The sequence below is a fragment of the Apiospora hydei genome (assembly GCF_038363865.1).
Source record: "Apiospora hydei strain CBS 114990 chromosome Unknown utg000010l_segment0_segment0, whole genome shotgun sequence".
NCBI classification, from domain to species: Eukaryota; Fungi; Ascomycota; class Sordariomycetes; order Amphisphaeriales; family Apiosporaceae; genus Apiospora; species Apiospora hydei.
This window is the reverse complement of record NW_027117369.1, coordinates 2,963,263-2,984,422: the sequence shown is the minus strand read 5'-3', so window position 1 is coordinate 2,984,422 and position 21,160 is coordinate 2,963,263. Positions and strand designations below refer to the sequence as shown.

Sequence of the window (21,160 nt, the reverse complement as noted above, 5' to 3'; positions counted from 1 at the left end):
ACAATCACAGGGTGCAGGTTGCACGAGCAGGTGGGGGGACTTTGGGAAGAAAGCCAGGGAGAAAGAAAAAAAAGAAACAAATATCAGATTCTGGTGTAACGCCTTACCCGCCACAAAACCCTGTTCTAGTGAGAAAAGAACTCCCCCCTTCCCCTAAATAGCAGCCTGTAAGCCCATCGTTTTCTCGTGTTTCCCACCCGGCACTATCAAAAACTCTGCTTTCAGCCATCGCCATATGAAATAGAGCAAGCCACACAATTACAAATCTGAAACACACATAAAGCCCCTCCGCCCGAGAACCACTCCACGCTTGTGTGATACCTGGATCCAGATTCCCGGAACTCGTCGTCGTCATCTTGTCATCCAGATGGACGAAAGGGGAAAAGCTCCGCGAGAGCAAGTCTAGATCGTCAGGCACCGGGGCCGTACGACGCATGAGACATGGTGCACACCGCACGACCGGAGCATGTGCCAGCTCCATTCCCGGAGAACGACGATAGCCACGAGCACCACTCGCGCAATGCAAGACATGATCTTCAGCGTGCCTGACGATCTCCCTGGGTCACCTTGTTCCAACAATGTCATCCTCCAGTTCCCCGCAGATCGATAGCCTCGTATACCGTTTCGTCATCTTTCAGCTCTCCTCGGTCAGCCCGTTGACTCACCAATATTGAAGTAATGCAAGCAGCCTTCCAGTTTTGATCGGGCCAACCTCCGTTATCGGTCACCCGATCCATCGACCAGCGTCGTCTCATCGCGTATCGCCTCAGACATCCTTCCTCTCAACACCCTCATCCGCATCTCGTGCCAAGTCTCCTTCATCAGCTATCCCCTCAGCTGCTGAGTGTTGCTGCAGCCCGCCGTCCCCAAGTCTTTCTCAACAAAAACGGAGGAAGAGAACAAATCCCAACAAACAAACAAAGAGGCGAAGATAAGATGTCATCATTACGAAAACGTCTTCTCCACCGCCAGGGCTAAAGCACCACTACGCACCACCCTGCCCCGGATCGTGCCCCTGATCCGCCCAGCACCCCAAGCAGACGGTGTGGTAGCAGAGCGTGTCGGGCACCCTCCGCATCGGGTGGGCGCACCACCGGAAGCTGTTTCCGCCGCGGCGGCACCGGCAGCACACCCAGCGGCCGCCCAGCTGCTCGAGCCGGCACTGACCGCTGCCGCACCCCTGCGAGAAGAGGCAGCCGCCCGTGGCGCAGGGGTTGTTGTAGTCGAAGACGGTCTCGCTCCCACCGTCTGTATTGGTATTGTTATGGTTGTGGCTATGGCTGTGATTATTGGAGAGGGCTTGCCCGGTTATGGGGTCGTAGTCTTGGGGTTGGTGGTCTGGACCGTAGAGAAGGGTTTCGCAGGGGTGTTGGATCACTGTTTGATCGAAAGAGGAGGCGTCAGTCGGCTGATGGAAATCTCATGATGGCATGAAAAAGCAAAAGGCAAGGAGGGCTAGAACCATCCGTCTATGGCCCCGCGAGAAACTGCTTTTTCAGAGATGTATGGTGGATAAAATCGATAGACGTAAAGAAATACACGATAGCTGAAAGAAAAGGTTGCAGAGCTGAGGGGCACCTGATGCCCCAAAGCAAAGCTGGTCAGAAGTTCTAGAGCATGAGTGGCACGCTTGCGCCGTCGCATCGAACTGTGTAGCTCTTCAGAAGAACGAAGAACTATTCCCTCTGCAAATACGCCGCAGCTTGGTCTGCTACTTCTTGTTCATGGCTTGCGTAGTTGCGTGTTCACTGGGTGCTTTTCAAGATGGATGTTTGGTCTGAGACGACAACATCATGGTGTCTTTTTGACTGTTGGGTAGGCCCCTGCAAGACCGAGTCTCGGATCGCAAGGATGCGGCATGAACTGCCATGTTCGCGTGGTTGCTTCAAGGGCAGACTTACCCCGAGATATGCTGATATGGTAGAGGGTGATAAGAAAAGGTTACGTAGTAGTTGAGGGTAGTGGTGATTTGAGTGCTTTTGACGAACGTAACGGTAGCATCATGTAAGTCGTGATGCCAGACAACGTTCCAGTCCTTCTAGAACATCCTGCAAGAAGGTGCACTAAAACCCGACCACCTGGATCGTCCCCAGGTGATGTAAGGTTGCAGCCGCCATCTTAGCGGCCACGGTGTGCCACGGGCTCACAAACTTTTGTGCGTTCAACAACAAACACTGCTGTCTTCTGTACACGGCACGTGAGAGGCTCAGAGAGTGACAGAAAAGAAGTAAGCAAAGGAAAAAGAGGCGTAAGCCAAAGTGCTGTTCTAGAAAGCGCCTCCTTTTCCTTCCGTGGCACGAAATCCGGTAAATGGAATGTAACGTCACCCTGCTGTAGATCTTCTTCTTCTCGATCGCCTTTGCTGAGTAGCCGCTGTAGAGGAGGGGCACAAGGAAGACAGTATCGGGGCATTTGCGGAGAAGAAACAAACCGTACGTGATTCAGAGGTGAGAGAAGATGGGTACAAATCAGAAGAATAAGAAGACGAGGAAACAACACAACGTACATTGCTCCTCGCCCGTCGGGCTCAGGTGGGCCGCCACCGTCGAGAAGGTCGAGTCCGCGCAGAAGTTGTAGTGAATCGCATACTCAATGTCGCGCATGCAGGGTGGGATGTGGTGGTAGTGTAGGTAATAGTAGATACACATGGCTGGCTGGCTTTCCCCTTAACTGTTTCTAATAAACAAGCCAAGGATACGTACAGGCTGCTGCTAGTAGCAGATCCAGAGACCGCACGTGGCAAGCCGCGATGATCCGGTAGAGCACCAAAAAAGACTAGGGTGGCGGCAGTAGTGGTTTCGTCAGGGTTTGTTGAGTGCGTAGACTTATAACGGCCTGCTATTAAAGATGTATGTGCGGGCGTGGTACTTTCTAGGCGATCCCGTATCAGCGGCGGATTGACGTGCGGCAAGCTGCTTCTGCTTCCCGTCGGGGACCTGGGTGTCGTTCGCTAAAGGGCGTCAACTGGCGGGTCAGTACTACACGCGAACGTGCCATAAGAGAAACACGGGGCGTACCGTTAGTCTGAACTGGGAAAGTGGCAGCTACAACTGCTCTTGTCGATGGCGATTATGACGATACGTCAGATCATGCGATTTTCTCCTTCTGGGACTGACTGGAGGGCGCAAGGCATCCAAAAGATCATACGACCCAAAGACAAACCTGAACCTGTCGAAGAACAGCCGGATGGCCTGACTACTACCTCGCGAGAACGGAGGCGAAATCAGGTGAGGAGCGCAATAGAGATGGATGAAATGAGGGCGCGCATATATAAGTACCGCGGCTAGGTGCGTTTCTGCAGCAATGATCTGCAATATATAGATGAATAGGCAAATTCGTTATAACACATACATGCACACAAGGGTGTTTCTCTCAATAATCTCACAAAACGGGAAGCATGTAGCTACCCAGCGGATGATCGTCAACAAGGTTTTGAGCAGTCCTTGTCTTCTTTTGGCCCTGGTCGCCGACCCCTTATATACCTAGTCCATGGCCGTCGGTGTATCCTCCCTTTTCCTCCTCCACACTCCGGGCCACCTGGCGAGGTTCAATCCAGTGATTCTGGGCTTGTCCTTCCAGTGGTGAACTCGACCAACCACTTCGCCTCTGGTCCGCCCAATGACGGCGCTGTCCCGAGATCCGAAGAAAGAGGGAGAGAGCGCGAGAGACGGGGATCAGAAAAGCCTGGGAAACACCAAAAGCGACTCAGTTCGGTGTCATGGCCATCCGTCGGTCGCGGCCCCTCCCCCTGAAAGAATAGCATAACCAATAATCACGAAAAGGGAAAGAGGACGACAGAGAGGGAACCTGGGGGGAAAGCGAGAAACGCCCGCCTCGACGCAGGAGAGAGGCGACGACTTCACGATGCACCTTCCCAAAGGCACCCACGCGGGGGGCTGAAGATCACTATTCACCCAGAAATAGCTTCTTATCCCCGGCCCTGTTCAACCCCAAAGGTTTCGGCCAAACAGGACCGTGTCGAACGTGAGATGCGTGGCTTTCACGTGGTGGTCGTTTGGCCACATGGCTCTCACGAGGGTGGCCATGGGTGGAAAAAGCCATGGTATGGCCGTGGCGGCCATTCTGCCGGCCAGACTTGGCTGACCGTTCTAAGACATGCGATTGAGACATCGAATGAGAATCGCTGAGAGGCTTCCGGCAGCCTGCGAATAAAGGCATCGTGCTATCACAAGTCGATGGCCACTATGGAACCCCGAGCGATTGGGCAGACCCAATTGCCAATCTCGCGCAGAGTGCGATGCGTGAGATCTTGGTAGCATCGTGGATCGCGGTGAATCGCGCGCGCGCACGCACTGGTCACTGGTGGCGGCTCTGAACCTGGCAGCAGTTTTGTGACCTGTCGATATTGGGCACGAACTATTCAGGTGGCGCCTCGAGAGGGCCTGATTTGGTCAGCTCGCGAGGCCGGTGCCGTATAATGCCATGGTCGTGAAATATCGTAACCTGGAAAGATGCCGCCAGCAGAAAGTCGGTGCGTGGTGCGTGGTGCGACGACAGGATAGAGTTGTGCTTCCCAGGGCATTCAACATGAGGCCGAAAGTTTGTTGCAGGCCGGATCATTTGTTGGGTGCGGATGTGACATTGACTGAGAAAACGGTTTCGGCGCCGTTACATCCTCGGACCAAGGAAACAACAGAGCCGTGACCTGATCTGGCTTAGAGGTCTGTTGCCCGACGAGGGTTCGTCGGTCCCTCAGAAGGTGATGGGTCTTGGTGTAAAGTAGCACTTGCCGACGATTCCAAATAGGTACAGCTTCCAGCTTCGTCATTAGCCTTTGTTATTAGCAGAAACCCCGAGGGCCGGGAAACAAAAGGCGATTCGGATAAACAGGCCCTGTACGATGCTGCGTGTGTCCTGTGGCACACTGAGAGGACAGGGCACGAACCCCTGAACATGTGATAGTGGCACACGGGGCCCTCGTGAGACCGCGGCGCGGAGGCCAATCCGAGCCGGACATGACTGGGTGCCTGCCTTTCCTCTTTGTCGAGGCTGTACCACGCTCGTGTGGGCATGTTGGCCATCATGGCCCATCGCTTGGTGGGAGAAGGATATGCAGGGGCTGGCGATGGCAGCCGTAACAGGAAGGGCTATGAGATAGACGGCGTGGCGTTTGTGAAAGACCTGTATTATAGAAAGAAAACATGCCCAGGAAGGGGAGCGGATTCCGGGCTCTGATCGCAGGAGACGTTTTCCTCAACCGGCTTGGCTCCTCATGTCGTTGGGCAGCAACAACCAGGCCGTGTCGTGCGCAACGCCGCAACATCGCAGCATCTATTGCGAGCCCGATTGAGGCACGAATCGGGTGGAACGGTCCAGGCAGCTTTCCTCGCTTCCGCTTCCGCTCCCGCTTCTCTGAAGTTCGCCAGTACGGATTTGGATATGCAAATTTGATTTTGCATGGATCGTGTTGACCGGTTTCGAATGCTAGAACTTGCAGGTCGTGATCTGTTCCCCTCATGCCGTGTAACCTGGAGTGATGTCGGCCTTCGGTTAGAACCAGAGGAATGGATGTCATATCGTGGATCGTGGATCACAGAGATGGCGGATTGCAATGAATGCAAGGCTCGAAGCGACCCATGGCCGCCCGGCAGATGAAAAGGCACAAGGGGACGACGCCTCATTGGTTTGGCTGGCACCTAGCTGGGTTGCTGATCTGACACATCGTTCGAGAGGCGTTCGAGATGATACAAGGGGGCTCATTTATCGCCAACAGACCCAATCACGACAGCCGCCACGGTGGCTGGGGAGGTGCGCCCGGCTGAGACTTGCATACATGATATGCAAGGCCTCGAAAAAGAACATCGGCTCTCGCGCACGCTGGGCTTGTAGGACTTTCGGATAGTGCCCTGCAATAGGTGGCCTGTTATTGAGTGAAATTGATCGCAGCATGCACGATTTGTCACCATCCACATCGGCCAGCATCATCATCGTCCGCCTGGGACGCGACACTGGCGACTAACTGGGCAGCCGACATTGTGCTAACGGCGAACGCAGGAGGAGATCGAACAAGGGTTCCCTATCAGATTGGGCGTCTCGATCTGCCGGAGGAGCGTTGATGCACTCTGGCGTCTGCAATAGTAGACTCACCTAAGGCTTACCGAGAGATCTCCATGGCATCCGTAGGAGAAGGTCCGGCCCCAGGACGATTGCTTGCTGAACCGCCGAGGGAGTTTGCTGATCACTTCGATGCAGATTTATGACCTGTTCTTTCGGCTCGGCCCTGGCGATCTAGACGAGCCGGCCCAGAGCTATCAAGGCAAGTAGAGAGCCAAGACGATGCAGCCCAGTGGCCGCCCAGGAAGATACTCGAGACTTACCAAGGACTTCGCAGATCCGTCGTTGCCCGCGATAACCTGTCCAAATAGGACGGAGAGTAGTCATGCGGGATCCATTTCATCTGCACATGCCACCAAGGAAAAGCGAACGGAGAAGGCGGACACCGGATATGTCAAACGATTGACGGGCGATGGACTGTGGAGAAGCATGATAGACGGCATCGCCTTCTTAATATGCTATGCCGAGTCGGCGAGTCAGTCGAATGCTGGCATCACAGGCGCAGGCAGCAATGCATACATACGGCGTGACTGGGCGCAACGGTCGGTAAAAATGGGTGTCCACCCCGTGCGTATCATTCGTGATCTCATCATGGCAACATGGCTGCAGCCGCTCGCGGGCAGGGCTGTGAGCGTGACTGGGCGCGACTGGGCGAAGGATCCTTGGTTCAACTCCTAGCGAACGTGAGGGGGCCAATGGGAGGCCGGCATGCCCCTCCTCCAAGGCTTCCAAGAGGTCATCGTCGCTCCCCCACCATGAATGCGTGCAGGCTTCTATGGGCTTGGCGGGCTGAGTCAACGGCAGATCGGATTTGCGTCTTGCGCAAGTATGACGCTGTTCGTAACTGTAAGGCTGACGGTAGACGGCATTTGAAGCCATGGGGACATTCGATAGCAATGTGCGGGATGGTGGTCTTGTATAAGAAGGGCCAGCAACAGTCGGGCATCAAGTTGTAGACAGTTTGGGAGATTGACTTTTTCTGACAAGACATACAAACCAAATTGCAACGACGAATTACCTGCTTCTACCACCTGCGACTTCCATTGTCGCGGCGCAAGCTAAACTTACCTGCGCCTGCCTTACTTGACTTATCTGCACCTACCTTTGCGACCGAGCAAAACACCACAACTGAAAACCACAGCGAACATCGGCTGCCTGCACAGTGCCTTCACCCTTCACGATGGCCGGCGGAATATTTTCGACCCTTTTGCGCGAGATTGCCGAGCTCTGGGATGCTGTATTGCTGGGTCTTGGGTCGTGTTACTACAAAGCCAGGGGTCGTTGAAGGCTGTGATCAGGTTCGATCACGGGATTTTGTCATGATGGGTTGGATGGGTTGGTTTCTAGGGGTCCAGTAAACTGTCGCAGATAATGGTTATCTTGGAAGAAGGTGCAGCCGTTGATGATTGCTAGGCTTTTGGGGGAGACCCTGTCTGTCGGCTCGCTACCAGGCCGGTTGTGGCCGGATTGGCAGAGGGGGAAGCGAAGGCCAATTCGAATCGAGGCTTGGTTGGCTTTGACTGGCTTGGCAGGTGTCAAGTTGCAAGGCGCCGTGGGCACGTGAATGATCGTCCGACTCTTGAGACGAGGGAGACGAAGGAGGCCGGCCACACGAGGCCGCTGGAGACTGGACGAGGCGCGGGCCAAAAAAGGACTCGCGCTCTCGACCGAATCGAACAAGATCGGCCTCCGTCAGGACGGGTTGGGCAACTGGGCAGAAAATCGAAATTCCCTTCTCCTGCTGATCGCTGATGACGCCATTTCCTTTTTCTTTGTTTGTGTGGGTATCCGTTTGGTCGTTCGACTCGCTCGCTCGAGGAATGGGTGAGATCTCCTGGGGCGATTTGGGGAGAGAGAGAAAAGAACGCGCAAGCTGATCGAGTTGGCCAATCAATCTGGGCAGAGTGCAATCTCACAGGACTGTAGGTAGCACTCGACCAACTCCAGTTCTCCAGACGAAGAACAATGCGCAACGCATCACCAGCAGATTAGACAGATGACAGATGCTGCTAGATTCATGGGCAATAGATTGTGGATGGGGTCGCCAGCACCAAGTTTGGTTATTCCAATCAATCCCAATCACGGCGTCGTGTCGTGGCGGTTGACCGTACAGTAGTAATCTTACCGTGGTCGCTGGTGGGCGTACCCCAAGTGCCAAGCATCCAATCTGCTGTGGCTGGCTGTGATGCGACACACTGGGCTAACAGCAGCAGTAAGCCTCGTTCCTTCGCCTTCTGTTCGATGTGTTGAGGGCCCCTTCTTTATTATACACGTAGGCATTGATCTATCTGGAATCAATCAGGTAGAACAATACCTGGCTATCGCGTCATCGCCAATGCTGGGCAGCCCGCGACTCCTTGAAGATCGTTGAAGAACAAAAAGCTTTTCTCAGCAAACCACAAACTTGGCCGTTGCTTGACGAGCTTGACGCCCTTGACTTCTCCTTGGACCGGCTTGATGTTTGGCGCCCTCGGCCTGCCAGATTGGTCTGGATCGGTAGTGCCAAGGTGCCAAGACTGCCGGACAGGGGTAGCTGGTCGAATGGCGCGCTGAGGGTGGGCCGCACTCTCAGGAACGAGATGAGGTTCCAGCAGCATTCATCTCGGGGTACCACTGTTTCTCGCCGTCATCGTGTCTTTTTGTGTGTTCCTGCATTGCCTTTACCTGCCTGTCCTGCATTGCCTGTCTGCCCTGCATTGCACCGCCTCCTTCCTGTGCACAAGACTGTGACTGCTGGCAAGACTGCAGTTGGCTGCTGACGAGGGAGGACATTACTGGCTGGCATCGTCTGCTGACGGGGACATTGCTGGCGGCCGTCGACAGGACTGCAGATCAGAATAACCTTAGATCTTGCCGGGCAGAGGAAGGATGGACGGCCTTACGTACGCCTCCCCATTGTTTCAAACAACAACACGAGCTTACTGTGAGGGTGATTCCATCAGCCCTAGCTGCCATCGTGATACACGGCTCCTGGAAAGTCAATTGACGTTGGGGTGGTGCATGTAGATAGATAGATGCAGATACGGGTAGGTTCGCCGGAGGAACGCAGGAACATATGCCGCTTGAGGATCAATACCCGCAAATGCTACCTTCCCTCCAAAGTCACTCATACCTATGTACGGCCAACGAGTTAGATTATATACGAGCAGACGGGCTCTACCAGTACTACTATTGAATTGAACAGACCAGAACGGTCAATATTCAGCGGCAACTTCTATTCTGGTCAGAGTCCTGGCTACCACACGAGTGTCAACCGGCGTCTAGTCCACAAGTGATTACGGTGACTTCCTTGGCCCCCCATCTTTTCCTTCCTCGACCCCCTATGTTCGTTCGCCTGGCTTAGGTAGGAATAACCAGGAACAGAACATCCCGGCCAATCAGTCCCCCGATCGCCCCCCGGCCCCTAGCTTCCCCTTTCTTTGCCCTGGCCTGCCCTGGCCATCCCGTTGTACCTGCAGATCCACTCCCCACGCTCGGCGCGACTCTGCTCTACCCTTTTCAAGGCCCGTCCTCCCGCGCTTCGCCCTCCCTTTCATAACCTCTCCCTCCTCTCCAAGACTTCTTTCTTTCCCTTTTTATTCCGCTTGTAATCAGTCGGCGATATCGAGAGAAGGAACCAAATAATCATTTGGAGGCTTCGTCACACTCTTTTAGAAAAACACAAGTCCAGACAAACCCACACACTCTTTATTTCATTTCGAGAAATTATCCTTTTTCGCACGTCATTCCAGCACCCGAAACACCAGACCCACGCAGGATTCCAAGGCGGATATTTGTTCAGCTTGGCTCGTTTGAGAACTCGGTCATCAAGGAACTAGAAAGCCTTGATTTATTTACCAGTTCCTTTCCCAGAACTCTGCTTCCCGGGTAAACCAAACCACCTACACAAACAAATCCAAACACAACCACAAACACCATGGGTTTCCTCAAGACCGCGGCGACCTCGTCGCTGCTCTTGGCCGCTCACGCCAACGCCGCTCTGGACCCCATCGTCCAGAAGGGCGCCAAGCTCTTCTACAAGTCCTCGGGCGAGCAGTTCTTCATGAAGGGTATCGCCTACCAGCAGGAGTTCGCCGCCGCCGGCAAGGACAGCTCCTCGGAGAGCAAGACCAAGTACATCGACCCGCTGTCCAACGCCGACAACTGCAAGCGTGATGTCCCCATCCTCAAGGACCTGCACACCAACGTCATCCGTACCTACGCCATCGACCCCAAGGCCGACCACAAGGAGTGCATGGACATGCTCGAGAAGGCCGGCATCTACGTCATTGCCGACCTGGGTGAGCCCGCCCTGTCCATCAACCGGGACAGCCCGGCCTGGAACGTCGAGCTCTTCGACCGCTACAAGGGCGTCATCGACGAGATGGGCAAGTACACCAACACCATCGGCTTCTTCGCCGGCAACGAGGTGACCAACAACGCCACCAACACGGCCGCCTCCGCCTTCGTCAAGGCCGCCGTCCGTGACACCAAGAAGTACATCAAGGACACCAAGGACCGCTGGATGGGCGTCGGCTACGCCGCCAACGACGATGCCGAGATCCGCATCAACATGGCCCAGTACTTCAACTGCGGTGAGGAGGAGCAGGCCATCGACTTCTGGGGCTACAATATCTACTCGTGGTGCGGCGACTCCAGCTTCACCAAGTCCGGCTACGACACCCAGGTCGAGTTCTTCTCCAACTACTCCGTCCCCGTCTTCTTCGCCGAGTACGGCTGCAACTCCCCCGGCGGTGCCGACGGCCGCAAGTTCGACGAGACCAAGGCCCTGTACTCTGACAAGATGACCGACGTCATCTCCGGTGGCATCGTCTACATGTACTTCGAGGAGGACAACGACTACGGTCTCGTCAAGGTCAAGGGCAACGACGCCAAGACGCTCAAGAACGCCGACAACCTCAAGAAGGCCCTCGCCGACGCCAAGCCCCAGGGTGTCACCATGGACAAGTACCAGCCCCAGAACAAGGCCGCCACTTGCCCCAACAACAGCAAGGACTGGAAGGTCAGCGCCGACGCCATGCCCCCCACCCCAACAGCGACCTCTGCGACTGCATGTTCAAGTCCCTCGAGTGCAAGCCCTCCGACGACCTCAAGCCCAAGAACTACGGCGACATCTTCGACTACATCTGCTCCAAGGACGCCAAGGCCTGCGCCGGCATCAAGCAGGACACCGCCAAGGGCGTCTACGGCCCCTACCTCGGCTGCAACGCCAAGGAGCAGCTCGGCCACGTCCTGAACACCTACTACAAGAACCAGAAGGGCGCCAAGGACGCCTGCGACTTCAAGGGCCAGGCCACCCTCAACAGCTCCCCCTCCACCGAGGGCAAGTGCAGCAAGCTCGTCGACGCCGCCAACAGCGCCGCCGCCGCCGCCGCCACTGCCACCTCCGCTTCCGAGGTCGGCACCATCTCCGCTGACGGCTCTTCCTCCCAGAAGTCCGACGACGCCTCGGCTGCTGCCGGCCTCCGCGCCAGCGGCTTCAGCTTCGGCGGCCTCGCCATCGGTGCCTACATGGTCGCCGCCATGGGTGTCGGTGCCGGCATGCTCGTCCTGTAAGGGATTTGAGTAGCGCTTCACCTGAGTAGTAGTAATACGTTGTCGTGTGTGTTAGGGGACGTGGTTCTAGTAATAGACAGTGGAGGATACCCGGAAAAATATTTTGCACATAGAAAGCCTCCTGCGATGTTACTTGAACATAAGAGATATATACCATCAAGCTGTGTTTTTTGTTTTTGAGAAAACGTATTGTAATTTTTTTGCGTGTCTTTTGGGGCCTTATATCCTTGATGGCGCTTGCGAAATGGAATTTTGAATCTTCTTTCTTGCAGCTAGCTAAGCAAAACATCTCTTACTCACGAGTGAAGAGGATCTGCAGAAATAAAAGAAATACTTATTACTGAATTGTCACCGCTTCTTTTCGTGCTACATGCTACGTTTTGTCGATGTCAACTGCTACTTCGTGATACTGATTGCCGAAGCTGATGTTTGTATTAACTTGCCTTGTCTCGATTCACATCGTTAGCAGCAAGTTTGATGGCTCAAGTAGCAAGGCTAAGGTCTGGATCCAAAAATCAAAGTCATAGACCCTTCGACTACCTTATAGAATCAGGACACAGTACATGAAGGAAGAGCGCAGTACTTGTATCCCCTCTCCGAAACTCTGCTTCCAGGTCTCATCGACTTCCCTGCCCGAGACCACAACCTTCCAGGGACCGAGATCTCGCTTCCAATGCAACAACAACCTACGCAGCTGGAGTGCAGGCCACCACGTCGAGGAGGGGTGATGGGAACATAGATAGAACCGTGGCTTGCTGCTGGCCAGCCTGGTGGAGGTCCTATGAAGGAAACACGGGAAGCACCACCTTCGGTAGATCTGCGTGTCATCAGCGGTTGTCTCTTCGTTGTCCACCTCGCTGTGCAGACGCACCACCAGCTGGACGAACCGGAAGAGCGTCGTCCTCGCCACCAGTCTGCTCCTTAGCTGGCCTAGTCTGCAGATAAACACCTGGTGCTGCGCGTCATCCCTCGGCTCAACTACTTGCTTAAGGAGCTGGTCGTACATCTCGACATGCCGTGGCACCATATCGGCCATCACCCTGTGCGCCAATGGCGGCATAGTATCAATCGGAGCTCCTACGTCGAGGGCGCTCAGATCCGTCTCGAATGTCTTCCTGGAACCTTTGACTAGGCGCGCCACCAACTTGTCTTGGTGTTCCATGACGGCCCAGTCCAACAAGTACGTCCACAGGGGAGCCGGGCCCTTGAGTGCCTGGATCAAATCGGTGACGGTGCATCTGCGCCCTCGCATTTCCAGGTAGCGGGCATCCGAGAAATCGGCAGGCACCCCAAACCTTTGGTTCTCAATAGAATGCCGCGTGTAGCCCATGACCAAGAATAGCATGGTATTGAATACGACCTCTTCCTCGCTAAGCGAATAGATGGGCGGGAAGTAGTCAGGGTCAGACGCGTCTGAGGAGATGCCCAGCAGCGCATACACCCGGTCTAGCTTGACGGACGCCTTGCTGTGCTCGAATTTCTTCAGCAGCGTGGCCAGCGTCCGGTCATCATCACCAGACTCCGTCCCCGACGAGTCTCTACGCATGGGTCCAGGCATGAGCTCGAGGACGGCTTGCACGTGCGGATCTACTTTTTCCAAACCCCAGACCAAAGGCAGCATGGCAAACGTCCTGGTCGAGACCGAATGCACGCCGCAAACGACCGTCGCCACCCGAGCGCACGCAACCTCTTGCAGAACCCAAACGCGCTGGAACCAAGGCCTGTCGAGGAGATCCGAGAGCCCTGCGGCGAGACGGCGGTCGGAGTACTGAGGATGGATACCGCATTCGGCTCGCAAGGCAAACCATTCCTCATACCAAACCTGCAAGGGACGCGTGTGGCGGTCACCACGCTGCATCACTCTTACATCGAGCATTGTCATCATCTCCTGAAAAGCATGTGGCTGTCAGTAGACACGCCACTCCGAGAGGTATTCACGCATGGACTATCATACCATCGATGAATCGGTATCCTCAGAGCCCAATCCCAACCAGATGAGGACGTTGTCGGCATATTGATAAACTAGCCTCATCTGGCCTACCTGTTGCCCCTTCTCTTCGTCGTTCGCTTGGTCGATGCAGAGAGCATCAATCCAGAGCATCCTATCCTGGCTGCGTGACCGCAAGTGTCTCAAGGCACTTAAGAGGTTGCCCGTCACCGACACTTTCTTCCCATTCATCGTGATCTGGGCTGCATCCGCATCAGAAGAAGGACCCCCAGGATCCCCGGCCCAGGTATACGACAGCGCGTCGTACGGGACGCGGTCAACTTGGCGCAGGAAAGTCTCTACGAGTTCGCATTGGATGTCATTGTAGAACGAGTCCTTACACAGGCGAACGAGGCGGATGGCATCTGTGGAGAGATCAAGCGGCGAATACCTAAAGACGGGCATTTGCAGTCCTGATATAGTAAGCCTCAATGACTACACGTTCACATTGTCTCCGCCACCAGTTTTGAGGAGACGCGTGTAAGACCACCGAGCCAGTAACTACAAGTAGACAGGCCCACGAAGTATTTGCCCAAGAGGGACGGGACGGCACACGCTATGCAGTCAGCCATGTCTGCTATAAGCTGCATACTAAGTGTCACCTTGCGCCGACTGTCACAGCGGGTGATTCTATTGGCTTTCGATGCTTGGAATATCAGCGGGAGCTGGACTGAAGCTCGCGGAGATACCGAAAAGGGGAAAAGACGTTTGCACAAATAGCACCAGTTAGCGAGCAGTTAGCCACCAGTTATGCATCTGGCAGCTCCAGTGCATGACATAACGACGGAAGCTGCCCCGCCAAACCGCCGACGTGCCCCGCCATGCAGTAAATCAGTACATCCAAAAGACCCTCTGTTCGGACTTGTTTTCGAGAGAAGTCCCAACTGCCTTTCCTCTTCCAGTTCACATTGAAGCCTTGTACTATATTGCACTCTGTACAAACACCGCCAAGATGGAGCTGGAAACCAAGACCCGTAAGGCGACCGTCCACCGAGCCCCCCAGACCCAAGTTGACCAGCCCGCGTGTCCAGCCCAGTACATGAACAACGACGAGAAGTCGTTCGCCTATGTGTCCGCCCGCGATCGATGGCCCGTCATTATTGTCAGCAGCCTCTTCTCTGCACTGCTTCCTTCTACCTGAATTGTGTTGCCTCTAACCAACCACCCAGACCGGCGCGATCGACGACACGTACCGCTCCGTCTCCCAATGCGACGACCCCGCCAAGCTGAATGAGGGCAAGGCCATCGTGGCCGAGCTGGCCCGCCTCAAGTACGAGCTGCAGCACGACCGACAGATGACGCCCCTGCGCGACGACGGCGAGGCTGACATCGCCGGCTACAACGCGGAGCTCGAGAAGCTCGGCACCCCGACCTGGTTCCAGTCGCCCTGGCTCTTCAGCGAGTGCTACCTGTACCGCCGCATCGCCACCTCCTTCAGCCCCTCGACCCACTGGAAGCAGTACGACATCTTCGCCCGCCAGAAGATGGCCACCTTCCGCTCCTCCCGCCCCGCCGTTCTCGAGCTCGCGGCGCGCTACAAGGACCTGATCGGCCAGATCGAGAAAGACAAAACCCAGAAGGGCACCCCCGAGCACGCCGAGGCCGAGAAGATTTTATTTCATGAGATGTGCGAGATCTGCCTCTGGGGCAACGCCACCGACCTGTCGCTGCTCACGAGCCTGACGTACGAGGACATCCAGAAGCTGCAGGGCTCCGAGGCGCGCAAGGCGAGCGAGAAGAACATCCTGGTCAACGACCTCGAGGCCGCCTACGCGGTCCTGACGAAGGCGCGCGACGAGGGCAAGGCCGAGCGCCATGTCGATATTGTGTTGGATAACGCCGGCTTCGAGCTCTACGTCGACCTGATCCTCGCCGGCTTCCTGCTCTCGTCCGGTCTGGCCACCCACGTCGTGCTGCACCCCAAGTCGATCCCCTGGTTCGTGTCGGACGTCGTGCCGCAGGACTTCTCGGACCTGCTGAGCGCCCTGGCGCAGCCCAAGAAGTTCTACGAGACGCCGTCCGAGGACGAGCAGCTGCAGGACAAGACGCCCGAGCCCCTGGCCGACAAGGAGGCCGAGGACCTCGCTTTCCTGTTCCAGCAATGGAGCAACCTCTACGCCGAGGGGCCAGTTCGTCATCCGGCCCAACCGGTTCTGGACGCACGGCGGCAGCTTCTGGAGGCTGCCCGCGGAGAAGGAACTGGTGGAGGACCTCAAGACTAGCGAGCTGGTCATCTTCAAGGGCGACCTGAACTACCGCAAGTTGACTGCCGATGTGAGTACTGCATTGAGAACACACTGATATCAGAGAATGTTACTGACTTGTCACTCTTCTAGGCTGCTTGGGACCCTACAACTCCTTTCACAGAGGCCATTGGCCCCATGGGACCGGGCTCTGGCGTCAATGTGTTGGCGCTGCGGACATGCAAAGCTGACGTAGTTGTCGGTCTGAAGCCGGGCGAGGACGAGAGGATCCGCGGCACAGAGGGCGGGGGCGGGGACAGCGGTCTCCGGAAATGGGCGTGGAGCGGCAAGTGGGCTGTTGTCTCTTACTCGGGCGGCAAATGAGCGAGACGGCCATGATTTAGACGCATTTCTAGAGACAAGACTATAGACTGGGACAAATAAGAAAAAGACCAAGCCATTGATACTCATAATGCATTGCTCATGTCTATTGATTTTACTTTTCCTTTTGATAGCCTCCAACTTTTTGCAACACCGATTTTGAATATCCCGCTCCGTATATACATCCCCTTCAGTTTTGTTCAATTCGAAATCGTTCATTACATAGACAGCAAGTAACAGATGACAAAACCTATTCACACCCTCTCTCATCTCTGATGAGTGCCTAGTTGAAGACAACGGTCTTGGTGCCGTTGAGGAAGACGCGCTTCTCGCTCCACCACTTGACGGCGGCAGCAAAGGACCTGGCTCTCGACGTTGGAGCCCTCGTCGACGAGCTCCTTGGGGCTGAGCGCATGATCCACACGGGCGACGCGCTGCTCGATGATGGGGCCCTCGTCGAGGTCGGCCGTGACAAAGTGCGCGGTGGCGCCGATGATCTTGACGCCGCGCTCGTAGGCCTGGTGGTACGGCTTGGCGCCCTTGAAAGAGGGCAAGAAGGAGTGATGGATGTTGATGATGCGGCCGGACATGGCGCTGCAGAGGCCGGGGGTCAGGACTTGCATGTAGCGGGCCAGGACGACGAGGTCGATGTTGTGCTGGGCGATGAGGTCGAGGATCTGCTTCTCCTGCTCCAGCTTGGTGTCCTTGGTCACGGGCAGGTGGTGGAAGGCGATGCCGTAGCTCTCGGCCAGGGGCGCAAAGTCCGGGGTGGTTCGAGACGATGAGGGGCACCTCGATGTTGAGCTGGCCGGTGCGCTGGCAGCGGAACAGCAGGTCGTTGAGGCAGTGCCCGATCTTGGAGACCATGATGAGGACGCGGGGCTTGGCGGAGCGCGGGCGCACGTCCAGGGTCCGGATCTGGAAGTCCTCGGCCAGCTTCTGGAGGGGCTCGTCCAGAAGGGGAGACGTGGCGGCGGCGTGGCCGAAGTGCACGCGCATGAAGAAGGACTCGGAGGTGCGGTCCGAGAACTGCTGCAGGTCCAGGATGTTGAGGTTCTGGGCCGCCAGCAGGCCCGTCACGGCGTGCACGATGCCCGGCTTGTCCGGGCAGGACAGCGTCAGGATGTGGTCATCGCTGGGCGGGTTCTGGGCGGCGGTGGCGGCGGCGGACGACATGTTTCTGGGTTGCTGCTGGTGGGGGGACAGGTTGAGCTGTTCCTTTTGTTGGCGGATGTTGGCCTGCTGTTCCCTTTCCCGGAGATGCTGTTGAGAGTAGAACCTGGTTCCTCTTGTGATGGCAGAAGCAGAAGCAGTAGTAGTAGCTCTCAGGGGAGCGGATGAGTAAGACGGATGAGGCTGCTGATTGGCGTTGTGGAAGTGGTGAAAGAATGAGTCAACGAGCTTCGGCTGCTTAGCTGCTGGATTGGCTTCAGCGCGGTGCCGTAACCCAGACGTGCGGCGCCCATAAGCATGAGATATCTTTTTGTGGTTTGCAAGTTTTTTTTCTTTTTCTTTTCGTTCACACCAAAAGCGTTAGTGAGTGTATACCCGCCTGCCCAATCGAATTATCCCGCTACTAGAGGAAGGGTAGATCTTAGATTGATATACTACTTTTCTGTCTATATAATCCAGCGACCAGACACACAGAAACACTTGCAATGCAGTAGAAATTTTGCCGTGTGCGAGAGAGCAACCGGCGACTAGAACATGAACCCCACCACGCCTAGTGGGTTGAAACCTCCGCTTTCGGGCCAGTATGACTACAAGAATAACCAATAAGGACGACGGAATCGAAATAGCCTGTGGTCTAGACGGCGGCGCGACCATCGATACGGACTATTCATTAGGTGAAAGGGACCCTGAAACCAGGACCAGGGCTTTCCTTTACTTGAAACGGATCTCGGTCCTCCTTGCATGGGGTTGCATGTACCTAAGAACATATGCCGCAACGGATTCCGGGTTGCTCGGTCCCTAGACCGCGAGAATGCGCCAAGGAAGTCAATGTGCCCCGGGTTGGGGAGAGTGTGATTCCGATTTTGATATGTAGCACCCACCTACCTTACATGAGACCGTTGCGACCTCTGTAGCGATTCATGGCCAAGGCCTTCATTACCAAACTGGTGAAAATGCTGCCTGTGGTATAATACGTCCGGACATGATCGACAGGCCGTAAACATCCCAAGATATCCAGTGGGATAAGCGACATACCAATGGCACCAATCAGCCAGTACGGCGGAACATGTCAAGTCTTCAGCAAAGAGGTTCACTGGGAGCAGGCTATAACCCTTGCGATGTCACATTGTCTGTACCTAAGACTATGCAATCTAATCGATATCCGCCTCAACACCATCGCCTTCCTTCTTGGCCATCTTGGCCTCGATCTTCTCCAGCTCGGCGTCGATCCGCTTGAACGACCACGACTTCCAGAAGGGCGGGTACAGGAACGGCCGGAGATCGAACCGGTTGTCGTCCGGCGAGTAAGGTTGCGCGTCTGCGGTTCTGTTAGTCACACTCTCGGGAAACAGACCATGGAGTTCAGGAGGCAATGAATATGAGTGACTTACGCAGTGAGGGCGTCAGGGTCGTCATCTTGTGGCGGTTGATAGCGTAAAAGTCTACCCGGTTCGTCAGCATTGCTCTTCCTCGTGGAAGTGTTGGCCAGGATAGGCAAGGAAACTAAGTAACTCACGATGAAACCGCTTAACCTTGTCCGCCACCTGCGCGGGCGTGTAGTCGGCGGCCCAGTCGTGCACGAGCCGCTGGAACATGCCGAACGCGCCCAGCTTGGCCTCCTTCCGCAGGCGGCCCAGCACCGTCAGCTCGTCGTACGTGAAGCCCATGTCGGCTTCGTCCGCCTGCACGTACTCGGACGTGATGGGTTCCAGCTCCGCCGTGGGCGTCGCGTCCAGGAACTCCTGCAGGCACGGGATGCCGAAGTCGGTGACGGCCCACTTGATGAACTTCTTGAGGTCCTGCTTGTCGATTGAGCCGATCGGGTTGATGTCGGCGCTGGAGCAGTCCTGTTTTGGCTATTAGTATCGCTATTCAGGAAGTAATTCAGGTGTCACTTACGTATTTGGTGAGATATCCACGCAGGCTCTCGCCGACGTTGGCGCTTCCTAGAACCAGCAGACTTCCGCCTCCAGGGCGGTTGCGCGTCGTCGGCAGGATCTGGCCAAACTCGTAGGCCGTGACCATGCGGATGCGGGCCTGCAGGCACTGCAGCGTGATGTTCTCCTGGTACGAGCCGCCGTGGACCTTGAACTGCGGGTCGAAGCCGGTGGCGTTGACGACGAGGGCCTTCTGGGCGTTGTAGATGTCGTCGATGTCCAGGTCGATGTGGTGGCTGCCGATGGCCTCGGCGAGGTCCTTGGCGCGCTTCCGCGTCTCGGACGAGGACATGGTCTTCATGCCCATGTAGATGGTGTGGAAGATCTGGTTGCAGAGCTCCTGCGGGGGTCTCGGGCAGGACGTTCTCGCCTTTGTACTTGGCGATGCGCTTGACGTCCTCAATCACCTGAGAGTTGCCCTCCTTTACTGCCTGCATGACGATGCGGCACATGGAGAAGACGATGGTGGCGGTGGCGCAGGAGTCGATGCCGCCACTGAGGGGCACCAAGTAGCCGGCCTGGCCTGAACGTCGGAGGTAATCCCACAGGTAGCATCCTGCCGCGAGGGCGATCTCTTCCTCGACGCTGTGGTATCGTGGCTTCTGGGGAGTGGAGCGGCGTTTCGTGGTGTCGAAATCCTCCGCTTCGGGGCTCAGTTCGAACGCGGTCTGGATGCGTTGGTACTTGGCCGCGGAATGGACGGCCTGGTTCCCTCGCGAGATGCCGGAGCGGTAGGCGCGCACCTCCTCCAGGTCGACCGTGGCCGTGACGACCTCGACGTCGTTGACGCTGAACTGGCTGCCCTGCGCGACGACCTCGCCGTTGACGACAATCATGGAGCTCCCGTCGAAGAACAGCCGGTCGCCGTCGCAGCCCTGCTGGTTCGCGTAGAGGTAGACGCCGCCGCCCTTGCGCGTCCCCTCGACGATGAGCTGCACCCTGGTCTCTAGTTTGGTTTCCTCCCAGTGGCTCGCCGAGGAGTTTGTGAAGATTTCGCACCCATCCAAGCTCATAGCTGCTCGGCGTTAGTATTGCTCTTGTAGGGAAGGAATTTAACCCTCATAACCAGACGACGTACCGATATGGGGAGCCATGGGAGTGAACAGTTCCTCGCACGTTTCCGCGCCGAAGCAGGTGTCGGGCGTGGAAATCAACGCATCGCCGAAGGGCACGTGAGTGGCGCCCTGGAGCTTCTGGAGCATGCGCGGCAGGTGGTAGTCCTCGGTCTGGCGCGGCTTGGCCCAGGGCAGGAACCAGCGCTGCTCGCGGTAGTTGCCGTCGGAGGCCATGAACTGCTTGGGGCGGATGAGGAGGATCTTGCCGTCGAGGCAGATGACGCGGCAGTTGTAGCTGACGTTGCGGTGCTGGATGGGCATGCCGACGTCGATGATGATGCCGTGGCACGACTCGTCCCGCAGGATGCGCGCCAGCATCTCGAGCGAGTGCAGGAAGGTGTCCTGCTCCTTGAAGTGGTCCTGCGACATGTAGCCGCTGATCTCCAGCTCGGGGCCTACGCGCAGGCGCGCGCCGACCGATTTGGCCCGGTGGATGCTTTCGATGATCCGGTTGGTGTTGCCCTCCCAGTCCAGCGCCCACTGGTTGAGCGAGCATGTCGCCACGGTTACTAGATGGCCGCCCATGGTGACTCTAGTGGCGTGTGACGGCTGTTATGACAGACGAGCCACTGGGAACAGAGGAGAAACCGGATGATTTGAGGATCTTTTTCCAGTGTATTCGAATCGGATGAGTGGTTGGGAGGTGATATATAATGTGAGCGAGGTTCGTTTGGCGACTTCCCCAATGCAAATCATTGACTATCAGCCATGGTGGGGCTTGGACGGTGCTGCGAAACCGAAAAGCCCAGTGTT

The 21,160-nt window shown here is 56.2% G+C and overlaps 7 protein-coding genes across 7 annotated transcripts; 3 read left to right on the top strand and 4 right to left on the bottom strand.

Moving 5' to 3' along the window:
* Nucleotides 1-985: 985 nt before the first annotated feature.
* Nucleotides 986-2,648, bottom strand: PG997_015181 (uncharacterized protein; the record flags this gene model as incomplete). The annotated part of the gene is made up of 3 exons (XM_066819495.1): nucleotides 986-1,408; nucleotides 1,902-1,912; nucleotides 2,507-2,648. The coding sequence occupies 3 exons, from the start codon at nucleotides 2,646-2,648 to the stop codon at nucleotides 986-988; spliced, it is 576 nt and encodes a 191-aa protein (XP_066661683.1).
* A 3,649-nt stretch (nucleotides 2,649-6,297) lies between these two features.
* PG997_015180 (uncharacterized protein) lies at nucleotides 6,298-6,753 on the top strand (the record flags this gene model as incomplete). The annotated part of the gene is made up of 1 exon (XM_066819494.1): nucleotides 6,298-6,753. One exon carries the CDS (start codon nucleotides 6,298-6,300, stop codon nucleotides 6,751-6,753), a length of 456 nt encoding a protein of 151 aa, XP_066661682.1.
* A 3,238-nt stretch (nucleotides 6,754-9,991) lies between these two features.
* PG997_015179 (putative beta (1-3) glucanosyltransferase gel3p) lies at nucleotides 9,992-11,631 on the top strand (the record flags this gene model as incomplete). The annotated part of the gene is made up of 2 exons (XM_066819493.1): nucleotides 9,992-11,077; nucleotides 11,137-11,631. 2 exons carry the CDS (start codon nucleotides 9,992-9,994, stop codon nucleotides 11,629-11,631), a joined length of 1,581 nt encoding a protein of 526 aa, XP_066661681.1.
* An 827-nt stretch (nucleotides 11,632-12,458) lies between these two features.
* On the bottom strand, nucleotides 12,459-14,023 carry PG997_015178 (uncharacterized protein; the record flags this gene model as incomplete). The annotated part of the gene is made up of 3 exons (XM_066819492.1): nucleotides 12,459-12,561; nucleotides 12,636-13,519; nucleotides 13,586-14,023. The coding sequence occupies 3 exons, from the start codon at nucleotides 14,021-14,023 to the stop codon at nucleotides 12,459-12,461; spliced, it is 1,425 nt and encodes a 474-aa protein (XP_066661680.1).
* A 547-nt stretch (nucleotides 14,024-14,570) lies between these two features.
* PG997_015177 (uncharacterized protein) lies at nucleotides 14,571-16,185 on the top strand (the record flags this gene model as incomplete). Its single annotated transcript, XM_066819491.1, has 4 exons — nucleotides 14,571-14,720; nucleotides 14,788-15,710; nucleotides 15,742-15,892; nucleotides 15,955-16,185. The coding sequence occupies 4 exons, from the start codon at nucleotides 14,571-14,573 to the stop codon at nucleotides 16,183-16,185; spliced, it is 1,455 nt and encodes a 484-aa protein (XP_066661679.1).
* A 263-nt stretch (nucleotides 16,186-16,448) lies between these two features.
* PG997_015176 (Formyl transferase) lies at nucleotides 16,449-17,358 on the bottom strand (the record flags this gene model as incomplete). Its single annotated transcript, XM_066819490.1, has 2 exons — nucleotides 16,449-16,925; nucleotides 16,975-17,358. 2 exons carry the CDS (start codon nucleotides 17,356-17,358, stop codon nucleotides 16,449-16,451), a joined length of 861 nt encoding a protein of 286 aa, XP_066661678.1.
* A 1,148-nt stretch (nucleotides 17,359-18,506) lies between these two features.
* Nucleotides 18,507-20,932, bottom strand: PG997_015175 (uncharacterized protein; the record flags this gene model as incomplete). The annotated part of the gene is made up of 6 exons (XM_066819489.1): nucleotides 18,507-18,673; nucleotides 18,747-18,797; nucleotides 18,872-19,202; nucleotides 19,255-19,632; nucleotides 19,655-20,307; nucleotides 20,371-20,932. The coding sequence occupies 6 exons, from the start codon at nucleotides 20,930-20,932 to the stop codon at nucleotides 18,507-18,509; spliced, it is 2,142 nt and encodes a 713-aa protein (XP_066661677.1).
* Between the last annotated feature and the right edge of the window lie 228 nt (nucleotides 20,933-21,160).